The sequence below is a fragment of the Lutra lutra genome, chromosome 6 (genome assembly GCF_902655055.1).
Source record: "Lutra lutra chromosome 6, mLutLut1.2, whole genome shotgun sequence".
Lineage (NCBI taxonomy): Eukaryota > Metazoa > Chordata > Mammalia > Carnivora > Mustelidae > Lutra > Lutra lutra.
In genome coordinates this window covers 82,877,484-82,903,951 of record NC_062283.1, presented here as the reverse complement: position 1 = coordinate 82,903,951, position 26,468 = coordinate 82,877,484, and the positions used below count along the sequence as shown (strand labels likewise).

The 26,468-nt window shown below is 39.8% G+C and overlaps 1 protein-coding gene across 17 annotated transcripts in view; it reads left to right on the top strand.

Moving 5' to 3' along the window:
* The window catches only part of EPB41L2 (erythrocyte membrane protein band 4.1 like 2), a 221,906-nt gene that overhangs the window by 94,598 nt on the left and 100,840 nt on the right, over positions 1 to 26,468 (top strand). For all 17 annotated transcript variants that reach the window (XM_047732182.1, XM_047732186.1, XM_047732185.1 and 14 more), the window contains 2 exons: positions 3,554 to 4,035; positions 4,937 to 5,146. In XM_047732182.1, coding sequence (XP_047588138.1) covers positions 3,568 to 4,035; positions 4,937 to 5,146 — 678 coding nt within the window. In that variant the 5' untranslated portion in view covers positions 3,554 to 3,567. Of the gene's footprint in view, positions 1 to 3,553; positions 4,036 to 4,936; positions 5,147 to 26,468 lie in introns of those variants that run through there.

The following is a 26,468-nucleotide window of genomic DNA, read 5'->3' as shown; positions in this document are numbered from 1 at the left end:
CTCTGAGGTTCTTAACATCTTATAAGTGTGAATACAGTAGTGATTCAGGAAGACCAGCTTTGTGAGGAATGAAGTTCTGATTTATCTGTGCTCTTTGTCTCTGTGTTAACACCTTGTCTTTAATTTCTGCCCATCAGCTCAGTTGTGAATGGCCAAGTCATAACATTCAAATATGATTTCCTTTGTGATGGGAACTCATCTATAAATTTCTTATTGGGGGAGGGCCAGCCCTAATTATAATGAATGACAATAGATTCATATTCTGTAGTCATTTTCACAAACTGGTATGGATTTTCTTTGAGGACTACGCCAAGAGCCCTGGTTGATTCTGTCATTCCAACATTATGAAATACAGGTGAAGACACATGCACACAGTTGTGTGGTCCTCCATTCAGTGGCCTTGGACAAGTCACTTAACTTTTTATTACATACAGCATGGGGATAATACCTCTTCTGTAGGATGTTTTGAAGAGCAGAAATTATGTGTATGATGTCTGACCCAGTAAGTGATAGCTCTTATGATTAAAATATAATAAATTTTAATGCTTCTAACATATAGTAAAAACTTTAATTTTATATTTCATTTCATTAAATATATATATTTAAAATATTTTGATCAAAAATCAACTTTACTTGATTGGTTTCCAGATTATTTCTCATAGCCAAAGGAATTAGAGAGCTACCAATTATCTTGATTAGCTTGGACAAGGGTGGGACATTTTTATTTTAATTTCTATCAGGGCATTGGTTCAACTCTTAAAATGTAATTAGAGAGTATATACTAAAAATCAACTTTGGTCATTTTGTGATTAATGTAAATAATCTCCACTTAAGTGGTACATGGAAAATGGTACTTTAAAGGAGGAAAAAGGTCTTCTGTGCAATATGGGGCCAGTTCAAGAACTCACTTGATCTTACTGGAAGGCATGGTTTTGCATTTTAAATACCTAATAGTGATACACCCACTAGAGAAAATAGTGTGGACGTCCCTCAGAAAATTAAAAAAAAGAAAAATTAACTACCATGTGATTCAGCAATTCCTTTTCTGGGTTATTAGAAGAAAACGAAAGCACACTAACTCAAAAAGGTACATGAACCCATATTCACTGTAGCATTATTTACAATAGCCAACATGTGGAAACAACCTAAGATTCCACTGATGGGAGAATGGATAAAGAAATTGTGACACACATACGCATGCACGCGCGCGCGTGCACACACACACACACACACGACTATTTATTCATAAACAAGAATGGAATCTTGCCATTTACAGTGACATGGATGGACCCAAAGAACATTATGGTGAGTGAAATGTCAGAGAAAGACCGCTTAAGATCTCTCCTTTATGTGGAATTTAAACAACAACAAAATCAAGCTAATAAAGAGAACAACTGATTCTCTTATTAAAATTAATTAATTTTAAAGAAATTGAAGGTAAAAAACAACTTAGGCTTATGAATAGTAACTTCATTCTATTTACCTGAGCTTTCATTTCAAATCTTTGGAGAAGAAAGCTCAGTAACGTTGACATTAGCTTTACAATGACTGAGCAGGGAGCCTGATGTGGGGCTCTATCCCAGGACTCCAGGATCCTGACCTGAGCCGAAGGCAGACACTTAACCATCTGAGCCACCCAGGCGCCCTAGATACTAGACTTTTATCAGATACGTGATTTGCAAAAGGTGGTGAAGAATATTTTAATGACTTTAATACTGATACATGCTACAACATGGATGAACCTTGAAAGCATTATGTTCAGTGAAAATGCCATCTATTTGAAATGTCTAGAATAGTCAGATCCACATGGATTGAAAATAATTGCCAGGAGCGGGGCAAGGGGGAGAATGGAGAATAACTATTAATGGGTTACAAAGTTTCTTTTGGGAATGATGAAAATGTTCTAGAATTAGATGGTGGTGATGGTTGTTGATCTTGTGACTAGACTCAAAACCATTAACCCACATTCTAAGTTGGTGAATTTTATGGTATGTGAATTATATCTCAATAAAGCTTTAAAAAAGAACATGTGTATTTTTATGTTTTGAGCTATTCAAGGTTTGTACCACTTTTGAAGATAGCTGGAAAATTTGCTGCTGGCTAGGGTATCTGACCTTTTTTTTTTTTTTTTTTTTTTTTTTTTTTTTTTTTTTTTTTTTTTTAAAGATTTTATTTATTTATTTGACAGAGAGAGATCACAAGTAGGCAGAGAGGCCGGCAGAGAGAGAGAGGGGGAAGCAGGCTCCCTGCTGAGCAGAAAGCCCAACATGGGGCTCGATCCCAGGACCCCGGGATCATGACCTGAGCCGAAAGCAGAGGCCTTAACCCACTGAGCCACCCAGGCGCCCCGGTATCTGACCTTTTATCATTGTCAAGAGAGGAGAGAGTGTACTCTCTCTGCTATTCCTATTTTTTTTTTTTTTAAATGTCAGTGGGGGAGCTATACATTAAATAGTACCTCTTTGCTTATGTGAAATTGAGACAACCATTTACTTTCAGATTTATTTATTTTTTATAGATTCATTTTAGAGTGTGACCAGGGTGGAGGGGGGCAGCGGGAAAGAGAGAGAGTCTCAAGCAGACTCCCTGCTGAGCACAGAGCCACTGTGGGGCTCAATCCCACGATGTGAGATTATGACCTGAGAGTTGGCTGCTTAACCAACTGAGCCACCCAGGTGCCCTACTTTCAGATTTAATTTCAGTTTTTTTTCATTAGTTGTGATAGGACCAATTATTAGATGCACTTCTCCCCACTGCTATGATGTCTTCATTTGGTTCCGATTAGGGGCCTGAGATACTTATCTTAAAATCTCAGCTATAAGGAAAACCGTGTTTGAGGTTGAGTGGGATGGAGGGTTAGATTTTTGATCGTAGTCTCAGTATTCTCGGAAGACTGCTGCACTGAAATAATGTTGGCATATTGTGGGATTTAAATTGGGGGGAAAATACCTTCTTTCCCCCAGATCTAATTTTCTCACATTAAGCACTCCACATTTAGACTTCATCTTTATAATTCCTGATTTTTTTTATACCTCACATTTTTGTATATGTACTGCTGAAGCAAGCATGACACCTCAATTTTTGTAGATTTTGATTTCACTATGTGAAATTACAGTGAAATTTGTTTCCATACTTTCTAACATTATCAATAAATTTTTTATTATAGAATAAGGGATACTAAGTAGAGAGAAAAGTAACTTTCCTTTAAAAAATGGGAGTTTTGCGGGGAAAATTATTTATGGCTAGATGAAACTTAATAAAAGTAATCACTCTAAGCTGTTAACGGTTTTAAGCCCTACCAGTACAGAATCAGTTAGTTCTATTGTGATGCAACTTCTGGTTCTTGATTCTGATGGAGAATTCTAAGAGTAGCAATCTCCATTTTGATTTGTGCTTATGAGCTTTCCTTCTCTACACGTTTTCTGCCCACCTCTCTCTCTGTCATTTCCTTTCCTACCCTTCCTCCCCACCGTTCCTTACCTCTAAATTAAAACTGTGAGTTTGTACGATAACATTTTGTGATATTTTTTTGTTTGTTTTGTTTTGTTTACAGCATATGCTGTAACCATGACCACTGAAGTAGGCTCCGCATCTGAGGTGAAGAAGGAATCTGAGCCATTAGGAGCAGATGCCACCAAGGAAAAACCTAAAGAAGTAGCAGAAAATCAGCAGAATCAGTCCTCTGATCCAGAGGAGGAAAAACGTTCCCAGTCTTCTCCTATAGCTGAAAGCCAAAGTAGTCCACGCCGCCAGAAGAAAGAGAGGGATCCGTCTGAGAGCAGGGGCATTTCTCGATTCATACCCCCATGGCTTAAGAAACAGAAGTCCTATACCTTAGTAGCAGCTAAAGACGGAGGAGATAAAAAAGAGCCTGCCCAAGCTGCCGTGGAGGAGGTTTTAGACCAAGAGGAATCTCTTCCTGAAGGAGAAAGGCAGGCCAAGGGCGATGTTGAAGAAACCTCTCAGAGAAAGCAGCAGGAGGTGAAAGTTGATGTCAAGGAAGAGAAGCCCTCTGTGAGCCGTGCTGAGGCACAGGTATGTTTGAGAAGGAATTGTCTGGAAGTGAAAGCTTGGTGTTTTTTTTTTTTTTTTTTTTAAGATTTTATTCATTTATTTCACAGACAGAGATCACAAGTAGGCCGAGAGGCAGGCAGAGAGAGGAGGAAGCAGGCTCCCCGCTGAGCAGAGAGCCCGATGCGGGGCTCAATCCCAGGACTCTGGGATCATGACCCGAGTCGAAGGCAGAGAGGCTTTAACCCACTGAGCTACCCAGGCACCCCGAAAGCTTGGTGTTTTAACCACTTACCAAAAAGGAGTTTTTTCTTTGGAATCCTATCCAGATTTCTTATATTCAGACACTACTGTGGCTTACAGTGTCTGCCACGGCCTTCTCATTACTTCTTTAAACCTGGCCAAGATAATAAGACCAAAAAATTGACTATTTATGCAAACCATAAAAAACAATTCATGACTCTTCCTTTTAAGGTTAAATGGATACTCTCCCAATTCTACCACCTCTCCTTTTTAAGTAGTATAGATTTTAATACCTTTGATTTGATGTATGTAAGTGTTCAGTGAGTAGGAAGAAATAGATTTGTACATGTGAGCATTTTGGTTGCTTAATGAAGACTAGGTTTTGCCATGATGCGAAATTATATTTTGTATTTGAAATATTTAAATTTTAGTGGCCAGGACGTAGTTTCTTTTACTTATTTAATGGTGAAATTACCAAATCGGTAAAATGAGAAAATGGGCGGTGGATTGTGGGAAGGGCAATACAGGGAAATATCCTTTCCGGCAAAATCTTGAGGTCTTTAAAAATCTGAGGCTGACGGTGTTTGACAATCACGATTCTTACTGAAGATTTTCCTTTGAATACTTGGGTCTTCTGCAGATTGGCTAACTTTAGTATGAACTTCCTTTTTTCCGTTAACAGCCTGCTGAAGAGGTAAGGAAGGAGAGAGAAGAGAAGGTGAAGGAAATGCAGGAAGACAAGTCAGAAGCAGCAGCAAAGAGGGAGACCAAGGAAGTGCAGACCAATGAGCTAAAAGCAGAGAAGGCCTCCCAGAAAGCCAGCAAGAAGACCAAAACAGTCCAGTGCAAAGTGATCCTCCTGGATGGGACCGAGTACACCTGTGACCTGGAGGTGAGACAGGGCCCCGCCAGAGAGTGGAAGTACCGGCTGCCCTCACTGGTGCGGCGGCATAGTGTGTACCTTGCTGTGTTCCTATAAGCTGGCCTATCAGTTTTGCTTCAAAAAACAAGAAAACCTAGAAGAGGGTCATTTCTATTACAGACATATTTCCTGACCCTTGTGGAAGGGCGGGAGTCAGGACCAGGGTTCGGCTAGTTTGCTCGGGTCACGTGGGTTGGCAGGTGTTTGTTCTGAATGGACATTATATGGTTGGACTGTTACCTTGTCCGTAAGGGATTCGCTTGAGGAAAACCAGTAGTGCTATGTTGATTATTTCAAGAGCCATGCTAATTTCACTTTAACACTACCTGTTATTATTTTTTTTTTAATTCCAAGTCATCTACAGACTTAAAATCAAGCTCAATTATTTAGTGTCATTTAATTAAAAAACACTCTTTATTTACAAGGCATGTAACTCATTAGCTTGGATGTGACCAAAACCAATATAATTTTTTAAATCGTCTCATACCTTATAATTTTGTCAGTCAGAAGAGCTTGTTGCTTTTCATAGCTAAGTTGCTTTATTTACAAGAATGTATGCTAATAGTTGATGTTCACTAAAGAACTGTGTCAGTTGCTTCCGTTGGATGAGTTCACATCGCACTTGTCAGACTCTCTGTGAGGTAGGTATTAGTAGATATTGTTGTGGGTATTTTCATTGTTACAGTGGGCAGATGTAAGGCTTAGAGAGTTATCGTAACTTGTCTGGAGTTTCCCAGCTAGTTTGTGGGTGAGCCCGAATTCCAGATCTGGCATTGTGACTCCAGATGTCATGGACCTGACCACCAAACTAGCCTGTTCCATTTGCTATGCGTGGGACCTCTTTTGTTCATTGAAAATAAGGTCTCTAAATAATCTTTTTTGAGGGTCTTCTCATCTATTTACATATTAAAGTTATTTTTTCCTCATTCCTTACATTCTTCCATATTAAAAATAGAAGTTATACTTTACAATGAAAGCATTCAGCTTGGTGAAATAGACCTATCTAGTTGAACAGTAGTTTATTATATATTTAAACGTGTATTAAAGTACAAGGTTGGAGGGTGCTAAGTTGAATGTCTTCTAAGCCCTTGCCTTTATTTGACTCATTTTAGTTATAATTATTCTGATATTTCAGTTATTTCAAGAACAGGAGTAGCAAAAGAGGATTAAAAATCCTTAAAGCTCTGAGAGAGACAGGGAGGGGCGTGGGGAAGACTGTGATATTGTGTATCTGGGGGTGAGGGGACAGTAAGGAACACAAAAGGTAGCTGGTCTGAACTTGACTCAGTTACATTTGACCACATGTCCCTTGTTTCTCCTACCTATCCTAGAAGTTTGGGTGTCTAGAATATGAGAACCAGCTTGATATGATAACTTGACCTTAAGTCATTTATTCAAACCAAACTGAGGCCCAGAAACTGACTTCATCTATAGAATATAAGATTCCTTAGATAATTCAGAAGGTCCCTGCTATCTCTGAATCTCATTGTATCACCATACATCAAGATTTACCAATGTCCTTTATGGTTTAAATCTATTTTTGTGGTCTGTCTTTTAAAATCACGATGTATGTAAAAACTACAAAACTCTAGGAAATAATTTACATTCATCATAAAAGTTTTAATCATATGTTCCCACGTTGCCATGTGTTTCAGGTTTCTTTTTTAAGAACTAAAACCTTAAAGACTTTGCTAAAGTCTCCATCCCCTCTCTCCTCTCTCACTCTGTCCATCTCTTTTTACAGCATGTAAATCTACTTTGTTTAACTGCTGTCTAGTTTACTGTGAATGACTGAACGAGTTTCTCCCTTCCTCCACGGAGGCTCCATTTCTTTTTGTCATATAATAATCAGTGCTTCAGTGAACATAATCATACACCTTGCCTTGTTTACTGTGCAAGAGTTTCTTCAGGGTGGACTTTGTAGTGGAGTTCGGACATTGTGGAATTGGAATGTTGATAGAATGAAGTTGTACTTCCTTATATTTCCCCAGTACTGCAAAGTGATCCCCAAAGTGGTTGTGCCAATTTCAATTCCAGCCAGTATCCACCAAGGTGAATTTTTCCACATTGTCTCTACTTATTTGTGATGACTTGGTATTCATTCTGTATTTTTTTTTTTAAGATTTTTATTTATTTATTTGACAGAGAGAGATCACAAGTAGGCAGAGGGGCAGGCAGAGAGAGAGGAAGAGAAGCAGGCTTCCTGCCAAGCAGAGAGCCTGATGCGGGGCTCGATCCCAGGACCCTGGGATCATGACCTGAGCCGAAGGCAGAGGCCTTAACCCACTGAGCCACCCAGGCGCCCCATCATTCTGTATTTTTTAATGTAGGGTTTTTGTATATATTACCTTTAACTTTCTTTTATCCACTTTGTGAGATTTTGTAACCTAGGTTATAAGCCTCATAAAGTTGCTTCCTTTTTAATATTCTCTGGAAAACTTTGGATAAATGACAGATTATTTATTCTTTGGAGACCTGGTAGAACTTGCCTTTAAAACTATCTTGGCCTAGTGTAAAGAGGATAGTAGAGTGGGTTTTTTTTGTTGTTGTTGTTGTTTTGTTTTTGTTATTTTAAATGATTGATTTGATTTCCATATACTGACAGTTTCTGTTTTTTCTTGAGTCAGTTTTAGTAATTCATATTTTTAGGGATAACTGTCCATTTCCTCTAATTTGATACATTGGCTGGCCTGAGGTTTTTCATAGCATTGTCGTCTTGTATATTCAGTTTTTATTCCATTTTTATGTCTAGTGTTATTTGCCTTCCCCCGAATCATTCTTCCTATAGAGTTACCCTTTTAATTTTTTTTTTTTTCAAAGAAACAACTTGACTTTGTTGTTTCTGTTTTTTCTTTTCTACTTTGTAGCATTTTTTCCCCTTTGCTCTTTATTTTTTCCTTGGGATTACCCTGTTATTTTTCTAATTTCTTGAGTTGAATAGTCAATATACTGAATCTTGGCTCAGTTTTCCCTTCAAGTATCTCTTGTTGAAAACACAACCTTTGAACATAGGGTTCTTCATTGCCATTCAGTTCTGAATATTTTTGCATCCTGTTATGGGTCTTTTTTCCCCCCCTTTTATCTACATGTACAAAATTTTTCCCTTTTTGCCATCATATAGTACCTTAAAATTTATTTTGACATTTATATTAATTGCACTGGATTTATTTTGGTTAGGATTTGCCTGGACTATCTTTTTCCATTTCTTTGGTTACAGATATTATGCTCTTGCATCGTTGAGGAGATATGTTTTTTATTCCACTTTGAGAATTTAGTCTTTTTTTTTTTTTTAAGATTTTATTTATTTGATAGAGAGCACAAGAGAGGCAGCAGAGGGAGGGAGAGAGAGAAGCAGGTTCCCCACCGAGCAGGGAACCCTGTGCGGTGCTCAATCCCAGGACCCCAGGATCATGAGCTGAGCCAGACAGACACATAACTGACTGAGCCACCCGGGTGCCCTGAGAATTTAGTCTTTAAACTGGTGAGTTTAGGTTGGGTATTCTATATGATAACTGATACGTGGCTATGTTCTGCCATCTAATTTTGGGTTGTCTGGTCTTTTTCTTTGTTCATTGTTACCCTTTTAGGAATATTTAAGTGTTTGATAGTCACAGTTGACTTAATAAAGTCTGATGTTAATCACTGTGCCTACCCCCCCTTTTTCCCTTCTGTTTAGCACTCATTTATTAAATGTCAGATCTCATTTTGGAATGGTACAAAATAACATTCTTATCTGTATGACTATTCCCTCTTCTATGACTTTGCTACTCATGGGGAATGAAGTTGTTGGGTTGCTTGAAGCAGAGTTGAGAAAGAATGCAAAGTTAAACGCACCAAAGTTTGCAATTAACCAAAGTTAAATTCACTGAGACTTAACTCGGTTGCAAAAGCATAGGAACCTTTATTTTTTATGACTATATTAATGTACAGATTGTCTTTTCAGTTAATTAATGATTACTTGATATAGCATTAAAAATGAACTTTTTTGAGAACGATAGATGAATTTGAAATTAGTGTGTAGTATGTACGTGTTGAGTACATTTTTTTCTCCTTCCAATTAGAAGGAAAATGAAATGTGAGTAGGCTTCAGTGATGCGATCCCCCAGCAGATTTCATGTACCAGCATTTCACTAGAATTCTGAGCAGTGACTTTCTGACAATAGGCCATAAATCATCAATGTCATAGTAGCTCTTCTAACAATGCACATGTTTTAAGTTGTATTTCCTATTTTCGTTGATTCCCTTTTATCAAGTGCTTCTTCCCATTTTGGTTCTCTGGTTGCTTGCTTAGTATCATTAGCACGGGTCTGCCATGCGTCCAACCTGCTGTTACTTCCTTTTCAGCAGCAGGGCGCAGAGGGCAGCCGTCATGTGGTTTGAGTGCGCTTCTGTTTTCCATTCCACCATTGGCCTTAGACAGCTCGAGTGATGTGCTGATGCTGCTTCTCTGTAGTTCCACAGCTCTACACAGGAAATCAGTGTCTAAGGACTCCTTGCGGAAGTATGTTGCGGGAAAGCGTAGCTATTGATGAACTTGCGAGCGGTCAATAGTGTTGGAAATACATACTTTCACTTTATTTGGTTTGGGAGAGGAGACTTGTTTCCATCTGTTTACTGTCAAAGATTCTAACTATCATGACTTTTTAGATGTGGTTACTCTTTTCCTTTTGTATGTACATGTGTCTCATTTTCAGCTAGTCCTTTAGATTGTAGCATTCCCCACTGAAGAGGGCCTGATCATCTTCCCTTTTAGGGCACCTACAACAGTGGAGAGAAGCATGGTCTGTACAGGAGTCTCAAGGAGTTAGAATGACCTAACTTAGACCTTATAGAGTGATGAGGTCCTAGAAAGCATTCCAATGCCAGGATGAGAGGATTCAGACTAATCTATAGAGCAACATTTGCTGGGGAGACACGGAAGAGGTTGGAAAGTCGTTGGAAAGGAGGAGACAGCAAGGTCAATAGTGCTGTTTAGATTTTAGAACACAGTAGGCAGCTGTGTGGCCATAGCAACTGCAGGAGGACTTTTTTTATTCACTACATTAAGATGTAGTCTTTGTAGATAGGATTTTATCCGTGTGATTAGAGCATCGGGAAAGTTAGGCAGTTTCCGCTTTGTGGTACCCATCAGTACCTTTCGTCAACAGAGGCACCCCTTTTAAGCCCATTTCATGCAAATGTTCCTGTATTAACTGCATTATTTTTCTTAAAGATAATTCTTGGAAATAGTATTGTTTGTGTCCTAACCATCACCTGTTTCTCCAATTACTTCCTTAAGATAGGTGGCTAGATCTCCAAACGTCCATCTATATCCCTATATTCCTTATTCCGTTCATTTTAGGCTTCTCGTTTCCCCATTTTTTTCTCCTGTGGGCCATCTGAACCTATTCTTTCTTGAACCTCAGGAATTATTAAATGAATAAGCTTGCTCAGGGAACCAAGGCAGCTCTGTTTTCAAAAACTAATTATCTTTCGAGTCTGCATTCTTTTGAGATAACAGTATGTGTTGTTAAAAGTGGATAAAAATGCCCCACAAATACAATATTTGTGAACCTAAATATCGGGTAGGAGGACATTTTTAGAGCATGATTCCAGGTACGTGAAAAAACAATATGGAAGGGGCTTGACTGTGATTAATGTTGTTTTTGGCTTATGTAACAATAAGCTTATCGCTCAGCCATGCGTTCATTTCGGCCCAAGGCCTAGTCTGTGTTCATTTGTTCCACATCTTTGTGTGAAGTATTTTTTCATTGGATTTAGTGAAAATTACAATTTATATTTCATACTAATTTATCATCTATTGATAATAAAAGATCTCAGATTTTAGGGGGAAACTTTGAGGGTTATATTTTCTCATGAAGCTGCTCTAATTTCTAGTCTTTGATAACATCTGTTTTTATCTTACTGGAATATTTAATGGTATGTGACAAGCTCCTCTAATACCAGACTTTGAATGGAAAGAGTTGTAGGGAGTCTCCTGGGCCCTGCCTGCATGTTCCAGAGACTCAGCTATAGGACTCCTGTGACACTCAGTGTGTTAAAACAGCGGGGTTCTTTCCTCTCAGGTCAAAACACAGTCAGACTTAGTTGAAGCCATGGGTATAAAGTCAGGAGACCTATGTTTCCTTTTCTTTTGACTCTTCGGATGTCTACGGGCAGTCACTTCCTCTTTTCTATCCTCAGATTGCAAAGTAAGAATGAAAATATTTGCTTCCTCTGTTTCTATGATAGAGCTGGTTTTACTAGAGCTGAGAAAAAGCTGAAGCTTTTTTTAAGCCAGAGAATAAATGTGAAAGTTCCTGCACGGCTTTGGGTGCAAGAGTGAACGTGCATTCTGTGTTAGAGCTGCTTGCATTTCCCTCTGGCGTCAGAAAGTTGTTCCCACGTGTTGATTTTAGTCTGAGAATTGAGGGCATTGTTTCTGCCCACACAGGAATGCCAGTACCATTTTTTTCTTTAGTGCTATGAATAAGGCGATGTGAATGTAGGCTCTTTTCGGTGGTGTGATGATGATAAAAGTATTTATCAGAAAGTAGAATGTGTCAGGGTTGACTTTTCTCATGTAGAGGACTGGTCTCCTAAGTCCAATTTGAGATCATTGCTTTCGAGTGGGTGTTATTTATTTACTTGATTGCTTATTCTGCTTTCTCTCTCCTAGGTGGTTTTTCAGATCTCTGGCACTGACCTTACTAAGTTTCTTAGTTAAATAGTTTTCACTATGTCCATACTCTGGAAGGATCTAGAAGTTGTCACACTCTATACGCTCCCATAAAATGGTGTTAGATTCAAACAAATGTGGATTAGGAACTCAGGACAATTTGATTGGCATATATTATATGCAATATAAAATCCCAACAGCCGGTGGAATGTCGCTGGCTGGCTGTCCAACTATCCCTTTGGCTTAACAAATTTAAGATGAGAATTCTGCTCAGTGACTTGTATTGAGTAAGTGGCAAGAGGCTACTGTGCCACGTGAGTGGTTGAATCCTTGGTCTAGCTTGAGGAACGCTAGGGAGTCCCAGGAACAGGGCAGATCACGGCCTATTTATCAAACCCGGCTTTGGCTCGGTATTCAGGACTCTTTCAGGAATGATCTCAGACTGTCTTTTGATTTCTATCACTAGTGGATTCTCCCAGGTTTTCTCCTGCCAACCTAATTGGTCTTCTAATCAGGCATCTCCTCAATTATCTTCTCTTTGAGTTTCTGATCAGAACATCTGTGCATTGTGATTACCTCTCTAGCCACATGACTTCTCCCCATGGTGTCATGTCCCAACTCTGTCTTCCCCTGAACTTGTTTGCACCGTTAACTTGTCAATCAATCATGCACCAGCTTCTGAAAGAATCACTTGTGTTGGGTTTGAAAACTGGTAAACTCTTGATTTTTCTCCTGTTACTTCTTCACCTGCATTGTTTATTCCTTGGGAAAAGGACCTTTCTTCTCTTTCCTAATGGGGCATTAACACAGGACTTTGTACACTACTCATAGAAAGTAATCATTGCTTTATTTTTTCTCTACTTTCTTGTATGTGTATAACATTTTCATCCTTCTTCTCTAAGCTAAATGATCACACTTCCTTATTTATGTTACCAATTTTTCTCTCCACCCTCCAATTAGAAAAGATTTGGGTGTGCATATAAATATGTGGGCCTCCTCCCTGCCCACCCCCCACACTCCTTATTGCTACTTCTGTCCACCACTGGCCTGATTTTCAAATACTTAGAAACAGCAGGCTACCTTCTAATAGAAACACTTCATGGGCTTAAATGAATGAAAACCATTAAATTCCTATAAATTCCTGTGAAATTGCTAGGAGAGAGCCGGGCAGAAGTGGGTAAGGGGTGATCCTGGGCCTGTACAAGCTTACAGCCTGTCGGGGATGTTAGATTGCCCGAACATAGGACTATAGGAGTGCTTTCACTTACATGGGAACTGCCGCAAGAGGTTGCTTGCTGGCTGAGTATACGCTGGGCTTGGAGAACAGATAATTAATACCTTATTCCCTGCCTCTCTTCACTAGTGCCACTCTTGAGCACACGAAAGAATGATACGGTTTTCATTTCCAGGCCGTCAGGAAAGCTACCACATGTTTTATCCTTCCTGTCTCCCTAACGTTTGGTTTCAAAAGCTGGAGGTTGCCCTTGGCATCAGTGGTATTTTGAAAGCATTAAATGGGGGCACTGGGAAGTAATTTCTCACCCTGAGTAACCACGCTGACATCATTTTGAAGGCAACCTCCAGCTCTTCCTGGCCCTTTCTCACATGTGCTGCTGGGCAAAGCGAACTCTTTGGTCATTTACCATTTAGTATCAGGTAATTTTCACTGTAACCTGAGGGAGGTAGTAGAACAGGCACGAGGTCTTTGAATTATGTTTCTGTTTTGGAAGGAGAATTATTTGAAGGTTGAGTAAGATTAGAAATGGTGGGGAAGGTCATTTTCTGGATAAGGTTTGTATTTTAAAATCTGTTCTGATACATTTTTCTCATTCACTAAAATATATGGGGATTAAAAAATTTTAGCTTCTTGGGGCATCTTGGGGTGGCTCACTCAGTTGAGCGTCTGACTCTTGATTTTGGCTCAGGTCATGAGCACAGTGTCTTGAGATTGAACCCTGTGTTGGGCTCTGAGCTCAGCAGGAAGTCTCCTTGAGATTATCCTGGTAACATGCATGCACTCTCTGTGTGTATGTGTGTGTGTCTGTCTCTCTCTCTCTCAAAAAAAAAAAAAAAATTTTTTTTTTTTTTTTTAGCTCCTTGGCAAGATTCATCAAATGAAGAAATGCAATGTTATTTCTCTCAGGCAATAAAAAACAAAATATCTTTCGTTTAACACACTATTCAGAATCCCTCTGTTTTTGTTACTCTTATTTTTAGTCACCTTTCTTTAGTCTGAGGAAATTAAAGATGATGTAACTGCCTTGTGTTTCTCAACTGTAGAAATTTTGCTAACTCTTCTCCTCTGTGATCCCATCTCCCTGTTGCCCCTCTCCCTCGAGCTTCCTCTGTGGGTATGTGTAGAGCTTGAAGGGGGATCAGGGACTTGGGAATCCTGCCTATACCTGTGCTTATTTCACAAATGCCGGAACCATTCATTTCATCCTGTCCCTTCCACAGCAGGATTCATACTTTGGTCCAGTAAAAATACGGACAGAATGCATCATTAGTATTAGTATTTACAGTACCATATAATACAGTACACTAATATTTGGATCTTAAAGGGATTGAATTCAATATAATGTCCTAAAAGCTGGTATATATAAAAAGCACTGGATTAACTCCGAAAAAATTTCTTCATACAAGGTGGCTAAATGAGTCAAGCATTGATAAAGGATCTGTCAGATTGCTGTTTTTATGATTTGTTTCATTGTGTTCTGCAACAGAGTTACACAGGATCTCAGAGAAAAGTTATGAGGAATATTATTTTAACTTTTTTTTCTTTTTAAACTCTTATGGTCTGCAGAGTCACCTCCAGACAAAAGCTCCATTCTGCCTAGTGGTCACGGCTACTCCTCACTGTGTCTTTTGTAGAATATGCCATTTTAACTTGTTTTGAGTCTGATTTTGTGCGTTCCCTAGTTGTTTACGTAGAGAGGACAATTCATCCAAGTCTTCTGAGCTGTTCGTCATATTGATCATTTTTATATTTCTGTCAGCAGCAGTTTAAAGTGAGCCAAGTAAGAACGCTCTACTAAGCTATTCTTCTGTCGCCCAGAAAGCCTATATGAGTCAAATGTCAAAATTCATTCTAAGCAAATAGTTGGCAGGGAATGTGCTAGCCTACAGAAGTTGCTGCTTCTAGTTTTTGAAATAAGTCCTGGTGGACGTGGTATTTAGCAACATTTAAAAGAAGATACTTAAAAAATTTTTGGTTTGCTCATCTGGCTAGAAGTTTAATACTGGCCTCTCTTTAACAGTTTTTGTTACTTTTAAAGAGATGATATATTTTCATAGATTCATGCCAAGTCCTGCTATTACAGTGAGTAATAGAAAAAGTTAGACAAAAAGACGGTGCATTTTCATTTCTTAGGAATTATTTTAATCCCCGGCTTGCTGATGTCTCTTAAGGATGGTATGTCATTTTTAAGAAAAAGAGGAAGTTAAGAAAGTCATATTTACACAGTATTTTAGAAATTTGGTTTTAAAAATCATATTTATTTAAATACATCTTGTGTGTTCAGAGATAATTTTTATCCCCAAATAATTGATTTGCTTCCTACTTTTGCTGAAAAGATAAAAAGAAAAATGTAAGATATTTTGCCTCTCAAGTTGCTTATGAGTATTACTTTCGAGGATAGACTATACGTTCGAAGCTGAGAGTGGGACATGAGTGTAATTGATAAAGTACTGTTCAGGGTTAGAAAAATAACAGGAGTATCATGTTGTCACGCGCTGAAATTGGCAACTCCTTACTGCAGAGAAAGGGATTCCTGGATTTTGAAGAATGAAATATTTAGGGGGCGCCTGGGTGGCTCAGTTGGTTAGGCGACTGCCTTCGACTTAGGTCGTGATCCTAGAGTCCTGGGATCAAGTCGCACATCGGGCTCCCTGCTCAGCAGGGAGTCTGCTTCTCCTGCTGACCTCTCTCCTCTCATGTTCTCTCTCTCTCTCTCTCTCTCTCTCTCTCTCTCTCACACACACACACACACACACACACACACACACAAATAAATAAATAAATAAATCTTTGAAGAATGAAATATTTAGGAAAAGTCAAAAACACCTAGCCCATTACATTTTTTATTTAAAAATGACTCAACAGTAATATCCAAGCAGAAATATGGGGTTCTAAGACTCGATTTAAATGCCACCTTCCTCCTAGGTCAGGGATACCTTGATAATTGTAAATCTTGGTTAGGAGTGAACCCCTGTTGATAGTTTTGACCCGAGCTTGTCTTGGCTCAAACTAGAAATCCTCCCATTTTACAAGTCAGCAGATCACTGGGGTCACTTCTGCTAAACATCACGGAGGAGGTGGGCTCCCATCCACATGAGAGGTTGCGAAGAAAACGTAAAACAGAAATGCATGGACTCGATCGCCCAGCCCTTTTCAGTCTGCTTTCCAAAATGTCATTGGCACGGATTCTGTTCCTTTTTTCTCCCCTGTGTCAGGATGGGGGAAAAAGTGAGTAAGTGCATGTGTGCTATTGAATCATTTTCTGTTCTAACTAGCTTCCAGAGGGAGCAGAAGTAAATGGGTTATGTTTAATCTACCGTCTTTAATTGGCGGTCCACTTTATCCTTAGGAAAATTTGAGCAAGGAGCATGTTTTCTCTTTAGGATGAAGCGGGAGGTAGGCCATCATCCTCAATATAGCACATACCCTCGTCAGGAGATACTTGAGTTCTCTTGCCATAAAAAGACTTACTTTGTGGTAGTAGCTTTAGTAGCATTCATTTTGGTATTTTGTTCACTATTTTCTCTCAGATGCCTTTTGTTCATTTATTTTCTTGTCTGATTATTTCCTGCAGGGGTCTTGCTAATCCATTCTGCACGTGTGTTTAATTTGACAGAATGGAGGTGGGTCATAGAAATGGAAGGACTGGAAGGGTATTCTGAAAATGTTTTACCGTTTTTTGTAATAGGTGTGATTTACTTCTTATTCATGTGATTTCAGTCATTATGTGTTATATAAAATGTGTGGTTTTGTTCACCAAACATTTGCAGACCAAGCATTGGGGATCCTGTTGGGGACTAAGAGGCTGCCTTCCTGGGTTCAGGCTGGATTTCAGACTTCTTTCCAATAGTCAGAATCTGTTCTGGGTGTGGTGACTTGGGGAAGTATCCAATGTTAACATTTCTATAAAGCTCCCCCCAACCCACCAAGATTGATTGATTGATTTTAGAGAGGGGGTGAGAGGGGCCAAAGGAGAGGGAGAGAATCTCCAGCAGAAGTCCTTCCGAGGGAGGAGCTCAGAGCGGAGCTTGATCTCACGACCCTGAGATCAGGACCTGAGCCAAAATCAGGAGTCAGACACCTAACCAACTAAGCCACCTAAATGCCCCTCTATAAAGCTTTTCAATTTGTGGAATATTATCTCATTTTCCCCAGGGAAGTTGATGGAGGGAGGGTGAGCTGTTACAAAGCTCTATGTTGGTAGAGTAGTTCTTAAATTTAAAGTTAAAATTTGCTTCATTTCATTGTTTTGAAATCTGGGTATATCTTGCAATGTATGTCAAAAGAAACTTAGGTTACTGTCTTCCCCCTGCCTTGCCGAAGTCTTTCATAATTCTGTAGAGATGATAATAATATTTGAAGTTTGCAGAGTAAGCTCACAGTGTTGATGACCAGTAGGATGGGCTTCAACAAGATAGGATATGGGAGGTCATTCATTGTGTTAGGGTGTGGTTGGGGGCATACATGCATACATTAATTCTTTATTCACTGTACCCAAAGCAGTCAGGGAGAAGACAATTGGCCTTTACTGATCCGTCCTATGAACGGAATCATTAGAATGCCAGGAAGTGATTTACAGTGAAAGGTAACTGCCAGGAAGAATGAAATGTGTACAGTGATTGGTTGACTCATTCTTTTCTTCATAATAAAGTCCTTGAATGATGCCAGGTGATAATCCTAAGATATCTTTGTGAGCATGAAATTCAGAGCAAGGGGTATTATTCATCAACATAGTAACTGGTGTCTTCAACTCACTTGCAGCTTGGTCCAAAGACACTGTTGGTGGGTGAGTACATTTGCCAAGGTCAAGAATAATGATGCTTTTAGGCCAGGTATCTTCCTTCTGAGTGATAGTGATAAAATCTCACTTTTTCTTATTCCTACTCCTCCCCCTCCAAGAAGCCCACTGGGGTCTGTAAACAGGGATTACTCACGAGCGTGCATGCACACACACACACACACATGTGCATGCACACACACTCTTCTTTCTCCCCTCATCCCTCCTTCCCTAACATTTTAGGCATGCATTCTCGGGTCTCCTCCAGTCAGAACATTCACCCCTCATAGGTGTTGGTTTTACTTAGCATTACGTTTACTGAGAAACCCATCTCCAAGTTCTGTTGGACACTGTACCGTGAACTTCAGTATTTCTAGTTGGGTGTGTTAGTCACCTGATAAACTTAGGATGGGAGTTCGTGTTGAGAAGAATGATTGGCCTGAAACTTAGTTGCCAGATAAAAATATTGTTTCTGTTGGAGAAAATTCTGATTTTCAAATAGATGTCACATATCACTTTGCATTTTAGGGAAGAAATAATACAGGACAACTTAGGGTTGACCATCTGGGTATTCAAATACATAGTGCGGAGAGGCACTGTAAAAGAAGTTTCCAGTTTATGAATAGTTATCTGTACATGCCGTACCTCAGCAAATGATTTATTTGGAAAGTACACTTTCCCATAGAGACAATGAACAAATTATTCCTTTTCCAGGTTGATTTGTGAAAGTCCATACCTTATGTTTTTTACCTGAATTCTGGGTGCTAAATCTTGGAGCAGGCTGCTAAAGACAGAATTTCTACCTCCCTTTCTTTCTTTTTTTTTTTTTTTTAAAGATTTTATTTATTTATTTGAGAGAGAGACAGTGAGAGAGAGCGTGAGTGAGGAGAAGGTCAGAGGGAGAAGCAGACTCCCCATGGAGCTGAGAGCCTGATGTGGGACTCGATCCCGGGACTCCGGGATCATGACCTGAGCCGAAGGCAGTCGTCCAACCAACTGAGCCACCCAGGCGTCCCTCTACCTCCCTTTCTTAACTCAGGCCAAAATTTTAAACCTCTTCCCTACCCCCCCACCCCCAGATTATTATTTCTTGGTGTTCTTCTCCATTAGACTTTCTTGTTCCTACTTCCATGATGATATTACTCTTTTGCAGTGTAATTCAAAAAAAGTTATGTTTCCTGCGTACTTTTTCCTCCTTCTAGAATTTCAATTCCTAATTCCTCAAAGGTAGCAGATTTCTCAGCTCTTTAAGGAGAGGATCAGTGATTTGAGTGAATGACTTCAATGTGTGAATGATTGATTACCTGTACTGCCTTCTAAGAGATATTTGCATTTTAAAAGAAAGCTCTTCTCTCTAAAGAATCCTAAGTGGTAACATTTCGCTACTGAAGCCAAGGCCTGAGGAAAAATTAAGGGAGTTTGTGTGGGCGCCCAAAGGCTGAATTTGCAGGGTCTTTGGGTCGGGTTGACTAAGGTTAAGGTAGCCTTTTGGGGAAGCATCCCTTAGAGCTGCTGGTCACCCAAACACTTCCCAGCTTTCTTGCTTCTGAATCCCTATGTTTCTCTCTGATAACATCACAGTTTTTCTCCTTATATAGTTGAGTTAATTTATATGTATGTGTATTTTAAGTCAGGCAAAGTCTTGAAGATTCACCCAGCTCCCCTCCTCCCCACTTGGTGAACAAAGACCTTGTTATCACTTTTTCTTTGGTTTTACTTTAGTTTGTTAGTCACCCATCAGGAATGAAAAACTTTTAATGCGAAAAAATGTCAAGCTGAATGGAGACACTGTTGCCTCAGATCAATGTTTAAAAACTGTGCTATCTCAAAATGAAACGCATTTTCTTTCTCACATTGCCCAGAAGTTGCTTGTCATTGAATTCAAGAATCAGAAATTCAGGTGGTATGAGGTATAAGGAAATTTTTGTTGCCAAGAGACTCAAGACCTCTCTTTCTGCATCAAATCCCGTTTCTCTCAGTTTCACAGCTGTCATAAAATCAGTATTTAAGTGATTAAGATTATTCTGCATTACACCTTGACTTCCACTTTGGTCTGTTGTTTAAAAAAAGAAAAAATACCTTAAGCACTCTCGGCCAGTAGAGGTAAGAATAATTTCCTTGTGCCTGGTCTGTGATAAGATTGGATCACATACAGTCTAGGGTCAGATGTGTATCTTATGTTTTTCCAGCTGGTGATCTTTTTATTTCAAATGTAGTTTCAGGTATAGTTGTCATTAAAGATGGTAAGGTAAATTGTTTATTAACAGGCTCTGTGAACCAGTCCTTTTTTAAAGGGTTTGAAGTGAAAACTTGAACAATCAATGCAGTATGCTGTGGGTCCTGGCTTTTGTGTCTGAGCCTTTGAAAGGGAGGTAAAGGGTTAATGGTGCTGTGGATGTTGGGATAGATTGAAAGCTAGTGGACTTGGGATATGAGGCAGACAGTCTCACTCTGGGAGAGGGAATCTAATCTGTTTGCTGACCTTTGTATTATATTGCCTCTTGGTCAGAACCCCTGGTTGAGCTTTTTACAAAGAAGAATACAGAGAATTTTTAGGGCAGTGAAATTACTCTGGATGGTACTGTAATGGCAGATACACGTCACTATACATTTGTCCAAATCCATAGAATGCATGGCACCAAGAGTGAGCCCTACTGTTAACCACAGACTTGGGCAGTAATGACTGTGTGTCAGTGGAGGTTCATCAGTCGTAACAAAGGTACCTGGAATGGGGGGATGTCGATAATGGGAGAGAGAACACAGGTGTGGGGCTAGGCGATATATGGGAACTCTCTGTAAGTTCTCACTTTCTGTGAACCTAAAACTGTTGTAAGAAATAAAATCCAAGACAAAAATTAAGAAAACTACACATGCCCAGGTGTCCCCTTTGAAGATGCTGATTCGGTGGTTTGGATGCCAGGCTTGAATCTGTGCAGCCAGAGTTCAGAAATGCTTGGAAAGACTGGAACATGTCCTCTGCCTGTCGGCCAGGCAGTCTGTGCAGAGCACCTGCTCCCCAGGGAGAGGGGCAAGTCATACATCAGCTCCTTGTTGAAATATTATTATGGCTGGCCAGGTAGTTTCTTTGTCTAGTGGTAGGACAGGGAGTAGAGTAGAGACCCTCCACTGACACCACAGGAGGTCTTGAGTATCTGTCTGGGTCCACTGGACAGCCTTACCTCACTGATTCGTGGCTGAATTTGTCCAGTTAGTTTGCTTTGAGCTATGCTCTGTATCTAGTAAGGGCTTAAAAAGCATTAGCTGCAGTTGTTATGTTTTAAAACCCTGATTGTTTTTTTTAGGATCCTACTATTTTTCTTGAATTCTTGATGCAAATACTAAAATCCCATGCCATGGATAAATTCCTGGTAATATTTTTATATTTTATCAGTAATTTAGTGATTTAGAAGGCCCATAAGTTGAACAGACACCACTTATATAGTCACAATGAGTTTGTTGTTGAGAGAACTTCCTTAGACTCTAAGCTTCAGTTAGTACCTTTACAAGTAAGAAAAAAACCCACAAGATTTAAAGACAATAATATACTTTGTCTTGAAATTTTGAATAAACTAATCCCTAGTGTCCAAGGCCTTATTATTGGAGAGTCAGAAGAGAGACATTGTCTATAAACAGTTGGATTAAAAAAAAAGAGCTCAAAGATAAATTCCTTTACTGTACCACCAAAATAAACCAGAACTGGGGGAATAGAAATATATTGGATTTTGCATAGGAGCAATTGCAGGCTATCCGAATGCTAGTCACTTAGAGCACATGGAGGTTGGCGTGGTTCTTCCTCCGACACTACAATACTGTTTCATTAAACTTCTATTACAAAAGGAAGGCATTTAAGGGACCATGTTTTATGAATAGCTGAGTGACTGACAGATGTTATAACTGACAGGGGTGTTTATTATTTTCATCTGGTTAAAGCCAAAAAACAAGTAAAATCCCTTGCGTGGAATCTGTGTGCATATTAACATTTCATCAACAAATAGAGTTTGTATAACAATCTTCAAGGCCCAGGGCTCTGGGGCTTTGGTGAGGTTTTTTGCATCCCTATTTCGGGCCATGGCTCTGGGATCCACCCTTGGGCCCCCCGCCAACCCCCCAGCCAGCATGCTGGCGAGAGGAGTGGGCCTGCTCTGCATTGTGGAGATAGAGGTCCTCCCAGGGGGTGCTCCCTGGTCAGTGAGCGATTCTAGTGTCCTGAAAGCTGATGACAGCCTCTGGTTGCCAGAGGTATAAACTGCAGTCACCTTAGAGATACAGAAGGCGATTGTGGATGAGGGATTAAAGGTTCAGTGCTTTATCTTTTAAGGCTGAAAATTAAACATTTATTTGCTTTGGGAGGAAAAAAGGCCCTGTCCATAGAGTCGAGTTTGTGGTTGATGGTGTGTTTTGTTCGTTCGTTTGTTTGTTTATAATATTGGTAGTAGGATTTTGTTATTTTGCTGTTTACCATACATTGTATAGATGAAACCTATTTTCCTATCTCATTTGTAATCTAACCTTACCTGGTCTCTTATGAGATGAATCGTGTGCTCAGTTAAGAATTCTGAAACAGGGGCGCCTGGGTGGCTCAGTGGGTTAAAGCCTCTGCCTTCGGCTCAGGTCATGATCCCGGGGTCCTGGGATCAAGCCCCACATTGGGCTCTCTGCTCTGCAGGGACCCTGCTTCCTCCTCCCTCTCTCTCTCTCTCTGCCTGCCTCTCTGCCTACTTGTGTTCTCTGTCTGTCAAATAAATAAATAAAATATTAAAAGAAAAAAAAGAATTCTGAAACATGGACGCCTGGGTGGCTCAGTTGGTTGAGAGCCTGCTTTTAGCTCAGGTCATGATCCTGGAGTCCCAGGATCCAGTCCCGCATTGGGCTTCCTGCTCAGCAGGGAGTCTGCTTCTCCCTCTGACCCTCTCCCCTCTCATGCTCTCTCTCTCTCTCAAGTAAATAAATAAAATCTTAAAAAAAAAAAAGATTTCTGAAACATGCTCATGTGCTCACTGTCTCTCTAGAAAAAAGATTTAAAAAGGCTGCTACTAAAACAAAAATACTAGACCAGAAAAGACGTCATGATACCCTCAAGTAACTACATCCTGCAATAATTTTAAAGGAAACCCTGCCATAGCTAGAACATGGAGGCTCACCTTTTTCTTTCTAGTATCTGAAACTACATTATTGGGCGCCTGGGTGGCTCAGTTGGTTAGGCCGCTGCCTTCGGCTCAGGTCATGATCTCAGGGTCCTGGGATTGAGTCCCGCATCGGGCTCTTTGCTCAGCAGGGAGCCTGCTTCCCTCCTTCTCTCTCTCTGCCTGCCTCTCCATCTACTTGTGATCTCTCTCTGTCAGATAAATAAATAAAATCTTTAAAAAAAAAATGAAACTACATTATTTTATGTTGTTCATGTCCACATCATGCAGAATTTGCTCCGTGTTTAGCCTAATCCCCTGAATCCTGTGCAATGGAAAAGAAATAGAGATTTTGTAAAGACCTCTAAGGGTTTTTTTTTTCCTTTCCTTTTGTAGCCTTGTCTTGAAGGAATACTATATAAGAAAAGTTTCTTATACTTTATGGCGATTTATTAAAAAAAACCCCTACATGCTACATAATCTTGTTAATGCATGTTTATCTGTCTACGGGGGTGTGTGTGTATGTATGTGTGTGTGTGTGTGTGTGTGTGTGTGTTTAGTTTCCCTGTTCACTAATGAAAAGGTTTGGAAACTTTTTCATTCTTACCAAAATAAGAAAGATACATGTGTGTGTGTATATACACGTATGTGTGTATATTTGCACACATTTTATATATACATGCATATGTATTATATATAATATACACACATCTTTTTGAGTAGTTGGAGAAACTTTTTCAAAATTAATTCTTATGAATAATCAGGGAAACTTAAAAATCTTTCTTTACTGTAAATGGCTCATTTATTTCTGGAATTACATTTTCAGCACACACACACACATACACACACACACAATAATTGCATATGGTGTCTTCCTTTTGTTGGGGTTTGAATGGACTTTGGGACAGAGGTGTATCGACAGCTCACTCAGACTGGTAGGAAAAGAATGGTCTGGAAAATGATGGCCTTACACTATTAGAGACCCCCTCTTTCCTCTTCTGTATGGTTTTCTTTGGGTTCCTCCACTGACATGACAATGTATCAGTTGTTGTGTTTGCTCTTTGCATACCTTTCTTTCCTTGGCCTTTCATATTTGCATAGTGTAGTTAGAGCGAGTGCAGAATACATAGCTCAAGGGCTGTCATGTATGGATTGCATTGTGCGCTTCCCAGCACCGCGTCCTCAGCGCACAATAACGACAGTGTGGAGGGGCCTACACGGAGACTGCGATGGCACTTTACACAGCGCCAGTGGTGTGTGGCGCCCGCTGCAATCTGCCGCCTAAGCAGTTGCACAAATTCCTCCAAATCGAGAGGCCTCCAGAAATGTCATGTTTTGGCCTCAGTAGTGAATGCCACAAATAACAGCACAGGCTCGGGGGACCTTGCTCAGCTTCTCGGATTCCAGCTTGCCTTTCTTTAGCTGGGTCTGCCATGGATTGCTTTGTTTTATTTTGTTTTCAAGTCCCCAGAAGTTAGGTTTCCCACCCTTGAATAACATATTTCAAACCCATCTAAATTGTCTTGTTCTTTTATCTCTTTGGGAGAGCCCTAATATATTCTGTAGTTTTTTAGAGATGAAGAAAAATCTGATAACCTGGCAAGTAGACGAAAGGGCTTTTTTTTGTTGTTTAATTTTTTAGCCCATTGATTTTTATATTGCCGGTCTGTGCTATAGGGGGGTTAGGGAGAGGCAGATAGGGGAAAAGAGATTGAAAAGCTTGTTGGTGTTTAATATAGAAAGATTTCTCTTGAAAGTGTTCTTGGCAAGTTTTATTAACCGTTTTAGGATTTTGGGGTACCTGAGTAGCTCAATTGGTTAGGTGGTTAGGCGCTCACTGGGTACTGGGATCCAGCCCCTGTCCAGGTCAAGCTCCCTGTTCAGCAGGGAGCCTGTTTCTCCCTCTCCCTCTCCAGTTCCTCTTGCTTGTGCTCTCTCTCTCTCTGTCAAATAAAAAAAAAAAAAATCTTAAAAAAAAAACAGTTGATGGTGTTGTTTAACTTGGTGCTCATTATTAGAGTTGCAGTTGACACAGATTATAGTCTGTAAAGATTCTAGTTTAAGATGGGATACAAAGCAGAGGCGTGCTTACAGATAGCAAGAGGAAATAACAGTGAAATTGATGTCTTAGTGAAGGAATGTAGTGTCTATAAAACCTCACTGTCCCCTGCTGTATGAAGGTGGGGCATGGCCGGCTCTTAGGAGGAGGCAGATTCGCTTTTTTGCTTTTGTCCTTCCTCTAGTTCTCAAGAAGTATTTGGAAATGTTCTAATCACTAAAAAAGAGTTTAAGTACAACATAGAATTATGAAGATAAAATCTAGGTCTGTGGCTGTTCTTCTCCCAGAATGTAGTTGGCAGTGTGTGTTTGGTTTAGTTCCTTGAGTATCTATGGGTGGTAGTCCATGAGATAGATCCAGGAAATTGCGTAAGACTGCTAGCCAGAGGCTTGAATTCTAGACTCCGCTCTCCCAGCTTTTTGGCTGGCATTGTGGCACCGAGCCATTCCATCCAGCGGATATATTTTGGCCTCCTAGTGAGCTGGTTACTCAATGAAATGCTGCCCTAAGAGATGTTAAAGTAAGACATACTTAATGCTTAAAGAATTCGGTCTCCAAATGTAGTATGAAAAGGAGTAGAATATAAGAACAAGTACCGTAGATGTGCAATAAAGTGCTTGAAAGAGAAGGATGAATATCGAGAGACTGGAATAGATTTCATAGGGAAAGAGAATTTGGAGATTTGTCTGAAGGTAGGGTTTCAATAGTTTGAAATAAATCAAGGAAAAAAAAGAAACTTAGATTATGTCTTGGTCAGTTCACAATCTTCTTTATCCAGCGCAATACCCCCAAAGTGCTGTGACAGCCAGTAGTACTGTATCTTAGGTGCAGATAGTAAAACAAAATCTCTATGTTTTGTTTGGTTAGCAAATGCATATCTGTAGTCCTTCCCTGCAATAGAATCCAAATTATTGTTTATTAAAAGAAAAAGTCAAAACAATGGTAATAGGAGAAAATTGACAGGGTGCCTGGGTGGCTTGGTGGGTTGAGCGTCTGCCTTCAGCTCAGGTCATGATCTCGGGGTCCTGGGGTTGAGCCATGCGTCATGTAATTGCCCTGTGTCCCTGTGTCAGTCTCCTCACTCAGCAGGGAGTCTGCTTCTCCCACTGTCTCCCCCTTCCCTGTTCCTGTATATTCTCTCCCTTTCTCTCTCTCTCTCAGATAAATAAATAAAATCTTAAAAAAAAAAAAAAAAGAAAATTGCCTTCCTGGATTGAAGTTTAGAGTACTAATGTTTATGGATATCACAAATAAGAATACAGCTCTTCAAAAGAAATTCAGGAAATCAGTCTGAGAAGTAGGTTAAACTCTCTGTAACCTCAGTTTTCTCATTTGTGAAATGAGATTGGATGAAATAAGTGTGAAAGTTCTTTAATCATATTTAAAATCAATTTTTAGAGCAACTCAGAAGGCTCCTGTGATTTCAGCTGCCTTTTAA